Source organism: Chionomys nivalis, chromosome 13 (genome assembly GCF_950005125.1).
Source record: "Chionomys nivalis chromosome 13, mChiNiv1.1, whole genome shotgun sequence".
Taxonomy (NCBI): Eukaryota; Metazoa; Chordata; class Mammalia; order Rodentia; family Cricetidae; genus Chionomys; species Chionomys nivalis.
The window spans coordinates 74,469,555-74,481,886 of record NC_080098.1 but is presented as its reverse complement, the minus strand read 5'-3'; the positions used below and the strand labels follow the sequence as shown (position 1 = coordinate 74,481,886).

Genomic DNA, 12,332 nt, shown 5'->3' with positions numbered 1-12,332 from the left:
ATGGTGTAAGGAAGTCAGCTACATGACAGAGAAAGAGAATATAAGTTCTTCTTACGTCTATCAGGAGGCACTTGTGTAGATGTGACTCAGGAGGAGTGGATTGTTTTGGCCCAAGGCTTCCGTTCCTGTTGACTAGCTCCTTCACTCTGATTCTATCTATCTCTTAGGGCTCAGGGAGCTTCTGACTCAAGGTCCAGAATGATTTGTCACAGGGACACAGAGTGATGGAAGTTCACCTGTATGACTTTTCAAGGTAGGGTTCTCTGCAATTGCCTGGTCCAAGGTCACTGAAGTGTTTTCATGTGTTCTATTTTTCTCCTCAACTAACATATACTGCCAAATGAGGGTCTTAGTGGTATATGCTTGAGTTTGTAGAATTGGTGTCTACATTTGGACGTCAAATAAAGAAGAGAAACCATTAGAGAACAGCAAAAAAAAAATTCAAAGGGTAGATATGGGAGCAGGGAAGAAGATATCTTAATTAAGGGAGCCATTTTAGGGTTTGCAAGAGACTTGGTTCTAGAGAGGTTCCCAGGTGTCCAAGGGGATGTCCCCTGCTAGATCTTTGGGCAGTAGAGGAGAGGGTGCCTGAACTGGCCTTGTTCCATAGCCACACTGATTAATATCTTGAATATCACCATAGAACCTTCGTCTGATGAATGGAGATAGAGACAGAGACCCACACTGGAGCACTGCACTGAGCTCTCAAGATCCAGTTGAAGAGCAGAAAGAGGGAGAAGATGAACAAGGAAGTCAGGACCATGAGTGGTTTGTCCACCCACTGAGATGGTGTGACTGATCTAAGGGGAGCTCAACAAAGCCAACTGGACTGGCACTGAAGGAACATGTGATCAAAGCGGACTCTCTGAATGTGACTGACAATGGGGGCTAACTGAGAAACCAATGATAATGGCACTGGGATTTGTCTCTACTGCATGTACTCTTTTTTTGGGATCCCAGTCTGTTTGGATGCACACCTTTCTAGGCCTGGATGGAGAGGGGAGGGCCTTGGACTTCCCACAGGGCAGGGTACCCTGCCCTCTCTTAGGACTGGAGGGTGAGTTTGGGGGAGTGGGAGGGAAATGGGAGGAGGGGAGGAAGTATAAATTTTGAAAAATTAATAATGTATTAAAAATATTCAAAGTACAAGGTGAACTAGCTCTTCTGTTTAGACACATAGATGATATGTGAGGTTTACTGTGTAATACTTCTCCTGGTAATGAAGTGGAAAGATTTCCTGCCCTTCTCTCCTGCTTGGAGACTTCAGTTCTTTACACCTGGGTGTCTTCAAAGGTGAGTTTGAACAGAGAATTTAACAAGCTCTCCTGATACTTTAGAACTGTGCCAATGTGATTCTAGTATAAGAAATATGAACTTACTAACTCACATCAATCAATCTTTCTTTAGAAATCGTAACTCTGACTTCTTTATCTGAGGAGATAATGATTGGGTGTATTTTAGACACAAAGAGTACAAGGAGGGGCAACTTTCTACCCAGTATTTCAGGATCTTGAAAATATATTAAAAATTAAGGATGAAAAATTTTAGATGTTTTTTAAAACTCAAAAGAAGCTGTAATGCAGGGCCTAGTACACCATTGAGGAATATTTGAGTAATCCTTAAGAGAGCCTATATTACTGGAGTGAGTTGGCAGTCCTATCACCAATTTCAGGTAAGAAGCACTTGGACCATAGGTTATATTTTGATTAGTGTTTGTGTCCAAGCACTTTTCATTTTACTTTCAGATCAAAGAGAAGACTTGAAAGTCAAAAGCCAGTTTCTATTTAATCCAAATTCACTGGAAATAATTGGGACTAAACTATTGTGTGATACAGGGTATTCAACGTTCAAGATCACAAATCACCTTCCTTCTTCATTTTATATCGAGAAAACATATAGCACATTTAAAATTGAGCTACAGCTCTACATAGAGAATTCTAAAAATAGTTAGCTCAATGGTTGAGAAACACTTAAAGAAATGTTCAGCACTGTTAGTCATCAGGGAAAGACAAACCAAAACTACCTTGAGATTTCATTTTCCATCTGTCAGCTAAGACAGATAGTTAAGGTCAACAAAAGAAGTGGCAGTTCATACTGATTATGACATTGAATAACAGGGAACAGGCATTCATACATTGCTTTAATACTGCAAACTTGTAAAACCTCTATGAAAATCTGTGTGAAGATGCTTCAGGAAGTTAAGAATTGATCAACCTCATGATTCAGCTCTACAACATTGGGCATGTAACAAAAATATGCTTCATCTTACCACAGAGGTATTTGATAAACCAAGATCATTACTGGTCAAGTCACAATATTAGAACTTTGAAACAATGGAGGGATCTTTCAGTGGATAGAAGTCCAAAGAAAATGGGTACACTTACACAATGGAGTATGACTTGGCTGATAAAAATAAATAAATTTACAGGCAAATGGCTGTATCTTAAAAAATCATCTTTATTGGAGTATCTAAAACGTAAAAAGACAAATATGGTATATTTTCTTCTATATGTGATTAGCTGTGAAGTAAATGTTAAACAAGTTACCATCCATAGAACATGGAAGATAGGTACAAAGTAATGTTCTTGGGGGTACTGATCAATTTTCTCAGGAAAGAAAAAAATTAATAGTAATAGTAATCGAGAGCAGGGTAGTGAAACAGGAGACTCAAGTGGGGATCAGAACACATTCTGGGATGAGACAGAGAATACCGAGAAAGACGGTTAAAGTTAAGGGTCACTTGAGTGTTAGTATGGCAACCTAATACTGTAGAAACTTCCTAAATGATTTATATATTTGAAGGATATCTATTCCTATTTGCCAAGTAATCAAAAGAAAGGATGACTGTGCCACTAAGTCCATATCTGTTTCTTCTACACTTTATTGGACTGTTTTATTTTTTTTCATTTATTGGTTTGTATATTTTTCCCATTCTGATTTGTATTTATTATGTCTTATGTTTTATTTTACTTTAGTTTCCTTTTGTCCCTTACATTTCCTACAAGAGACAGAACGGCTGGCATCAGAAAGTCAGTAAATGTGAAGAGGAATTGGGAAGATTGATGGAGGAACATAATCATGACACATAATATGAAAAAATGTATTTTCAGTAAACAAAAGAACATATATAAGCATAAAAATGAAAAAATATTGCATTAGTAATAGAAATACCTAAATATCTAGATATATGACTTAACAAATTTGAGACAAAAAAACCTAAAATCCTTAGAGTCTTTCAGCAATAAGGTTCAGGAAATATATTATGTTTCACTGAAGTATATCTTCCTCATGAACCCCAAAAAAGCTCAGGACCATATGGTTAACTAGGGACTTGTATCAGAACTTTTTCAAATTGACATTAACAATGCTCAAATTATTACACAAAACAGAACAGGCAAATGGCCTTTGCTTTATTCCCTCAATAATAATGCCCTTCACACACTCATATCCTCTTACATTAAAGCCTCTCATTCCAAATTTTTTAAATCTTTATGAATTCATTATTACCAAGGAACCAAAATAAAATACAGACTCATAGCAACCACAGGAAAATTAGACACCTATCTCCATGATCTACAAGGAGTCTAAAATTTCTCAATAAAATGATTACAAACAAAATCCAAAGACACATCAAAAAGATCATTCTTCATGACCAAATTGTCTTTAATCCAAAGATTCAGTGGCAGACTAATATAAGAAAATCAAAATGGGGGCTGGAGAGATGGTTCAGTGGTTAAGAGCATTGCCTGCTCTTCCAAAGGTCATGAGTTCAATTCCTAGCATCCACATGGTGGCTCACAACCATCTGTAATGAGGTTTGGTGCCCTCTTCTGACCTTCAGGCATACATGCAGACAGAATATTATATACATAAAAGATAAATACATATTTTTAAAAAAGAAAATCAAAAATGATACTAATCACATATATTGATTCAGTAAAATACCTAAGATCATTCTGTAATAGAGGAGATAGTAAACCAACTAGACATCATATGTTACCAAATAAACCAAGTTCTAAGAATGAGTTTCATCTTTTTGAATCATGATGTGATATGTCTTCTGTATATGTGTTGCTTTTATTGGTTGACGAATAAAGCTGTTTTCACCAATGGTCAGTTAAAATACAACTAGTCAGTAAGTTCAAACAAAGATACATCGAGAATATAAGTGGAATTAAGGTGACTCTGTTAGTTACTGAAGGAGAATGATGCCAAATTACTATCAATATGCTGCAGATGTGGCACTACATAGATTAATAGAACTTGGTTAATTTATGGCTTAAGAGCAAATAAGGAATATTCCTGAGCGATTAACCAAGCAGTGTTGTACTTAATACAGTTTCTGTGTGGTTATTTAGATTAGGGGGATCATGAAATTAAAGTGCAGTCTTTATTTACATAATCATATGGACTGTCACTGTTCTGCCATTACAGAGAGATGACTGTGGAAACACCTACAAAGGAAGATATTTAATTGGGTCTTACAGTTTCAAGGGCATAACCCATTGTTATCATGATAGGGATCACAGCAGTATAAAGGCAGGCAGGCATGGTACTAGATAAGTAACTGTAAGTTTCACATTTGAATCTGCAAGCAGTACGAAAGGAGAGTGATATGGGACTTAGCATGTACTTTTTAAATCTAGAAACCAACTCCCAGTGATGTATTTCCTTCATCAACGCTATATCTCCTAATCCCTTCAGATAGTTTCATTCACTGGTGAACTGTAACATGAGGGACTGCTTGTTGGGGTTTCTGTCCTGCCCAGTTCCCACAGTTTTTATGCTCCAAAGAAAATCACACAGAAGTCTCCATAAGTTATAAACCTATTGGCCCATTAGCTCAGGCTTCTTATTAACTCTTATAAATTGTATTAACCCATTCTTATTCCCTATGCTAGCCACTTGGCTCAGTATCTTTTTAAGTGGGGCAGGTCACACCCTGCTTCTTTTGTGTCTGGAGTGGACTGAGGAAACAGCTTCCTTCTTCCTAGAATACTCCTGCTCTCATTGTCCTGCCTCAACTTTTTGTCTGGTTGTCCCACCTATACTTCCTGCCTGGTTACTGGCCAATCAGTGTTTATTTAAAACATAATTGACAGAATATAGAATTGTCCAATACCAGTGAACAAGCATGCAAATCTGTGAGCTTGTGGAAGAGATATTCTCTTCCATATCATCACATTCCCCTCCCTGGGGCCATAGACTTATATTCACATCAGAATGCAGAAATGCATTCATTCCAAATTAAAAATATTCCATAGTCTATGACAGTCTCAACACTCTTTTAAAGTCCAGTGTTCAAAGTCTCTAATACTTGTGCCAATGTTTTAACTGTAATCCCTTATAAAATTAGTCTTAAAAGCAGATCAAATCCTTTTAACATACAATGGCACAATACATTTACAAAGGCAAAGAAAGAGATATTAGTGAGGAAAGACTATACCAAAAGAGGAACTAAAATAGGAAGGGAAAACTCCAAATTCTACATCTTTATGTCTGATGTAAAAGAGTTCTTCAAATTTCCAACTACTTTAGCTTTGTTGACTGAAACAGAGTTCTCTCTCTTGAGATGGTTTCACACCCTGTTCTCAGTTCTCTTAATGGGTATTCCTTCATGCTGGTATCCTCAATGTCTTGGTGTTTCTAAGCTAAACAGGATTTCACTTTCACAGCTTCACACAATGACTTCCCTTGACTTCCAAGCAGGGACACCTCAGACACCTGTCATGCCTGAGCAGTCTTCCTAAGTCACAAATGGATTCTGCAACCCTTTTTTTATATACTTAGCTCTAATGACAGAACCATGTAGGCAAATGTGCTCAGTCCTTATGTTTCCTGAGCCTCAAATATGTTCCTTAATTCTGAATGCCTCCAGGTACTGATTGCAATACAATGTGAGTGTCTGTCCCTGAGCCCACCAGGATGGGTCCTGAAGCAGTAAATACAGTAACTTTGAATTGATGCTGTGTTGAGACAATGAAGAATGCCAGGTAAATGGTGCTTCTAGATGGCAGGCCCATGTAACATCCAAAAAAGAAAAGTCAGAGAGTTTCAAGAGATGAGGCCACAGCCTAACATTTATTTTTCCTCTTTTACTTCAACCTTGAAAACCACTTGCCCCTTTGAGGTTCATATCTCCTAAATGTCTTGAGAGATCCAATGTTTTAAATATGGACATATGGAAACATAGCATCCCAAGAGTTTGTGTTTCCTATTATCCAACCATAGCTGAGGAGTAAACACAAAACAGTATGCATTGATTAACTTCTGCCAGGGATGGTAACCAAAGCCGCCCATTCTAACTGCAAGGGCACATCACACATCTTTTCCAGAAAGTGTGCTAAGAAAACAAGCAGCTCAGTATAATGTGATCCAAAGCCTACAGGACTGCTATTCAACTTACTTTGTCAAGGATCACAAAGTCAGATTCCTCTTTTCCAGAGAGGTATTCCAGAGCCATGCTAGAGGGAAAGTCAGAGGTTATCTCTCAGAAAGAGCCTGAAGTACTAGTGCTTGAAGACTTATTCATGTCAGTAAAACAGCCAATCAAAGGGAGAGCATGATTGATGGGTGGGTTCAAATGGATAGATATTTGAGATTTATAGCATGAATAAGTTACTGCTGTGTCAGACTCTGGAACCTCAACAACCTCTGAAGAGTTGAGACAGTGGAGTGGACTAAGGCAGTAGCCATCACGACAGAGAGGTAAGACCATGACTTTCCAAGGCAGGATGTCAGGTACTTGTGGGGTGAGGGTTGAGAGACTCCAGGGAAAATCAAGTAAATAGCAAAGACTATAGTCTAATCCTCAGAAACACTGGTGTGTGTAGGTATAGTGGAATAGGTGGCAAAGACAAAGATGACACCAGATCCCTTATAGATCTGTTTGTGTGGGGTCCCATTATGTGAAAGTCTGGATCTGCCCACAGAGATTTACACCAGGTCCTTTGAATACCAGTAAACATCACTGGCACCTGCTGGTCCAGAAGAGATCATCTCTTGCGCACAACCCCAGAATGGATCTGTTTTCAGTTCACATGGACAGATGTAGTAGCAGATGGTATGTTCCTATCAAGTGTTATGGGCAGTGTTGCTTTAGAGATCCAGCAAGTTCAGAATCTGATAATCACACAATCAGCTTACTATTGTACTCCACCTACTTTAATGGTTCTGGCTTCCTGTTGGTTTTTCATATGACACTATTCTGATATAAGTAGTGAGCTGAGAATATGATTTCACAGTTCCAAGGGTATAACACAAGGAATAGTAAATAACTCATCCAACATTCTTATAGAAGACATTTTAAAATGTTTTATTTTAAAAAGAGAGAGTTAAAGTCAAGCCCAGTACTTTATGCATATTAGAAAGTCTTATGACGCCATGTAGTTTCAATACTTAAGCTTACCTTGAAAGTAGAATCCAATAAAATGTGATAGAAGTTTTGCATGGTATAAACAATGACTCAGTGATATACTAGACGATGATAGATTTTTTTGGTTCTGTTCCAAACAGTGGGTGAAGACATTTCTGAAGTAATAAGAAGCATTTCACCTAAAGTTTCATTGCTAGAATTCTGGGCTCATGCTCTTCATTTTGTATAGAATCTAATAATCATCATTTCATGACTCAGTTCAAACACATCCTACAACTTTTCTGCAGTCTCTCAAAAATTATTTGGAAGAATAATTCAAAACTTTTATTGACCACAATGGATTAATTTATTATGAAGGAGTAAGAAGGCATAAAAATTATTTCTGTAGTTATGTCTTCATTTCTCTTCCTTATCCAGGCTCTTCAGCTATGACTCCTGTTATCTTCCTGGTTGTCCTGTGCTTAGGATTTAGATCAAGTGCTTCAGCACTTGATCCCAGTTTGGATGCTGACTGGGAAGAGTGGAAGATACTCTATGAAAAATCATACAGCCTGGTTGGTATCCTGGAAACTGTACAGAAGGACCCCAGAGTGGAAGTGTCTGGACATTTTAGAAGTCACAGATGCTCCACCACAACTACCACAACTGAGATTCCTTAATCACAAACATTGTGGGCAATGGGTAGCCAGATTCCCTTTCATCAGTATAAGGAGAATGTGTGACTATTGTGTCCTAGACTAACTCTCCTGGGCCTCTAATCACCTGGACAGCAAATCCACATCAGCTTGTACAGGAATTTAATTATAAAGAAATGTCACCTATTATGTTCTTATCCAGGAGGAAGAAGCATTGAGGAGAACAGTATGGGAAAAGAACATGAAAATGATTAAACATCACAATGGGGAGAATGGCCTGGGGAAAAATGGCTATACCATGGAAATGAACGCCTTTGGTGACATGGTAAGTGTGACATGCATTACTTCACACTGTATTCTCTTGAGTGCTTTACATGGAGTCTTTCCTTTTATAATCATTTATGTATGCTTTCTTGAAGACCAATGAAGAATTCAAGAAAATGATGGTTGATTTCCCAATGCGAACTCTCAAGAGGGGGAAAGGCATCTGGAAACGATCTCTTAGTGGTTTACCCAAATTTGTGGATTGGCGAAAGGAAGGATATGTGACCCCTGTGGGGAAACAGGTTTGAATTTGCCACCTACCCTTCTTCTTAAGCCATAGTAAAGAGGAAAGAACTTAGTGTCTCTGTTTTCTTATTGAATGAGGAGAGATTCACAGCTCATTTTTTACATATTATTTTTCCTTCTTTGAAATCTTCATACATTTTTCAATATATATTGATCTTGACAGACCACCAAACACGTTCACCAGATAATAACTTCTACCACATCTCATTGTAGAGTTGATTTCCCTTCTATTGTCATTAATAACCGATAAAAGCAGGAAGTCTTTCACAAATGTGGGGAGGGGAACCCACATAAGCATGTGTACACTACTAGTATCCAAGTTTTCTAGACTGACAATTCCTTTCTAGGCATCTATCAACTGCCAGTACTTCTTTTCACAAATTATTCACCTGTCTATGTTGTTCCCTGAGTTAGCATTTGTTTATGAAAGACCATATTTTCTTCACTTTAGGGTAACTGCAGTTCTTGTTGGGCTTTTGCTGCAACTGGCGCCATAGAAGGACAAATGTACAAAAAGACAGGCAAACTCATTCCTCTGAGTGTGCAGAACCTAGTGGACTGTTCTAAACCTCATGGAAATAATGGCTGTGATTGGGGTAACACATACTTTGCCTTTCGGTATGTTTTGCACAATGGAGGTGTGGAGGCTGAGGCAACCTACCCATATGAAGGAAAAGTAAGTAGACCTCATGTTTTTATTTCATCTCAACTTGGAGTGAAAGACAACTGTAGATAAAATACAGCATCTTCGGCACTCAGATTGGATGGTAGAATCTCTCTCTACACTGTTATTTAGTCATTAAGTATCGACCTTTGCATATATTTTTGGTGTGATGATTTTGGTTTATTTCCCTTTTATATACATAGAGAATATAGAATGTAGGGTACATATAATAGAGATCTCTTCAGTGATGTAGTTATCCTATTGTATATGTGTTACTTTTACTGATTGATAAATAAGGCTGTTTTGGCCAGTGACATAGTGAAGTAAAGCTAGGTGGGAAATGCGAACACACACACAGAGAGAGAGAGAGAGAGAGAGAGAGAGAGAGAGAGAGAGAGAGAGAGAGAAATCAGTGTCAAGGTGATTCCATGTGGCTGAACATTACTGGTAAGCCACAGTCATGTGGCAATACATAGATTCATAGAAATGGGTTACTTGAAGATATAAGAGCTAGCCATGAATATGCCTGAGGCATTGGCCAAAATATTGATGTAACTAATATAGTTTCTAGATGATTATTTGGGTCTGGTGGCTGGAATATGAAAACACATTCTCAACTTACACTGCAGCAATAAAAATTCTTATGGATAGGAGGAGGTATTGGTTGTCACTGAGGACAAGAGAACTTATTTTCAATTCTAGCTATTTCAGTATTGTTTCACTTCCTGGGATGATTTACAACAATCCAAACTTTTATGTTCTGGGGGCTGGAGAGATGGCTCAGAGGTTAAGAGCACAGCCTGCTCTTCCAGAGGTCCTGAGTTCCATTCCCAGCAACTACATGGTGGCTCTCAACCATCTGTAATGAGATCTGGTGCCTTCTTCTGGCCTGTAGGCATACATGGAGGCTGAACCCTGTGAAAAAAAAAGGATAACAGCCAAACTTTTATGTGCTCAGTTGCAAAGAGCAGAGTGTGGTGGTTGTGATTCTTTCTCAGGACATGGAAGGGAAGAAACTGAGTCTCTTATCTCTTTACCTTTTAAAGGAAGGACCCTGCAGGTACAATCCTCAGAATGTAGCTGCTAAAATCAGAGAATTTGTGGCCCTCCCAGATGATGAGGATATTCTAATGGATGCTGTAGCAACTAAAGGTCCCATTCCTGTTGGAATTGATGCTTACCATGAGTCTCTTATGTTCTACAAAGATGGTTAGTATATTTCCTTCTAGATTTGAAGAAAAAGCCATTGTGGCATCTCTGTCATGACAAGTTCTCAGATTGGCTGATATGTAAAACTGTGATGTGAATGGTTAAGTTTCTGGATTTTATTCATCTCTGCATAAGTGTCCTAAGTACTGAATTTCAGTGGGTATGAACCCCCATATGAAAGTTAATGTGTCCCATTTAATAAAATATATTGGGTAACTAATTTCTCAGCTCCTCTCATGGACCTTTTAGCTGTTTATAGAAACTGATTATCCAAAATCTAATTATAACAGAGCCTTGGAACTAAATAATTTTTGTCCTGTAAGTTTAACTTGGCATGAGACACTAGTAGCAAAACTGTAAAGTTCTAAGGAGTCATTTTATATGCATGCAGTTAGTAGCTATCAATAAATCTCACTAGTTTGGATTGTTTCAGTTTTCTGTGAAACTGTGTATCTATGTGTGTGTGTGTGTGTGTGTGTGTGTGTGCGATCCATATGTGAGTATTAGCATTCTTGTGAACAATTAACTAGCATAAGTCTGATTGTAGTTTATTTCATCTCAGTGATAGCTGAAATAGTTCTACTGTTGGTGGCTGTGGTCACTGCCAGGTGTCCTGTGCATCTCACATCAGTTTCTGTGTTATTTCTCAGGCATTTATCTTGAACCAAATTGCAGAAGATATAACTTGAGTCATGCAGTTCTGGTGGTTGGCTATGGATTTGATGGAAATGAAACAGATGGCAATAACTACTGGCTGGTCAAGAACAGGTATAAATTGATATATTTTATATTCATAAAAATATCTGAAGTTCCAGGAGCTGGAGAGATGGTTCAGTGGTTAATGACACTGGATGCACGTCTAGGGGATTTTGATGAAATTGCAATTTTCAGGCAGTATTTTGATATAAAGTTAGAATATTATGTTTCATTTAATTTGAACAAAATCTTTTCTTGTTTTCCCATGTTCATGGATGAAGTGCATTTGACTGTTTGCACGTCTGCGGACATGTGTTCACCAGTGAACATGTGTAGAGGTCTGATGTCAGCATCAGTTGTTTCTCAATCATTATATAACTTCTATATTAAGGCAGTGTTCTTTTCTGATCTAAGAGTTAACTATTTAATCTGGCTTGCCAGCTTGCTCTTGGTATGTTCTGTGTCCATGTCTCAGGAATGAGGTTTACGGGCATACTATAATATCAATCTGGCTTTCCAGTCGCTCTTGAAACAGATCTCAGATCTTTAACTGCTGAACTCCCTGAAGCTCTAAGAACTTACTAACAGTATGTTCTCATAAAATTCCCAACCCTTCATTGGTTTCTAGGGTATCAATGTCATGTGTGTGACATTGATTTTGTACAATGGTACATGTTTAATAGTTTTGAAACATGTAATGTTAGAAAGGTATTCTGCTGTGATGTTCACATTCCTATGTGAGGCAACACTTGGTACTCAAGATTAGACCCTCTGACTTTCCTGATCATTTTGATAGGTTGGCCTCTTACCAGTATCCTAACAAATCCATCATGTGGTAAGTTTTCTACTAAATGGAAAATATGATCTCTTGCAGCTGGGGAGAAAGCTGGGGCATGAATGGCTACATGAAAATCACCAAGGACAGAAACAACCACTGTGGAATTGCTTCATTTGCCCAATACCCTCTTGTGTGAGCAGCCTGATGCCCACAAACAATCACTTGGCAGGAGACTGCATTTCCAGAGATGTTATATCCACTTCAAAAACCAGCCTTTGCTTAGTGTGTTAAACTGCTGAGTCTCTCAAGGTCCACACTGCAGTGTGAATTCTGGGAGCTTTCAAATACTTGAAATTACAAGCTTTGTAACTCTTCCTCTAAATAATGAGTGTTTATAATTCCTGC

At 38.1% G+C, this 12,332-nt stretch overlaps 1 protein-coding gene across 2 annotated transcripts; it reads left to right on the top strand.

Moving 5' to 3' along the window:
- Positions 1-7,803: 7,803 nt before the first annotated feature.
- LOC130885802 (cathepsin Q-like) lies at positions 7,804-12,123 on the top strand. Of its 2 annotated transcripts, none has more exons than XM_057787586.1 (7): positions 7,804-7,929; positions 8,216-8,335; positions 8,430-8,576; positions 9,032-9,256; positions 10,291-10,453; positions 11,104-11,221; positions 12,024-12,123. In XM_057787586.1, the coding sequence occupies exons 1-7, from the start codon at positions 7,804-7,806 to the stop codon at positions 12,121-12,123; spliced, it is 999 nt and encodes a 332-aa protein (XP_057643569.1). The 2 variants fall into 2 exon arrangements, with proteins under 2 accessions (XP_057643569.1, XP_057643568.1); XM_057787585.1 differs by having other exon boundaries at positions 8,213-8,335.
- Positions 12,124-12,332: the final 209 nt, after the last annotated feature.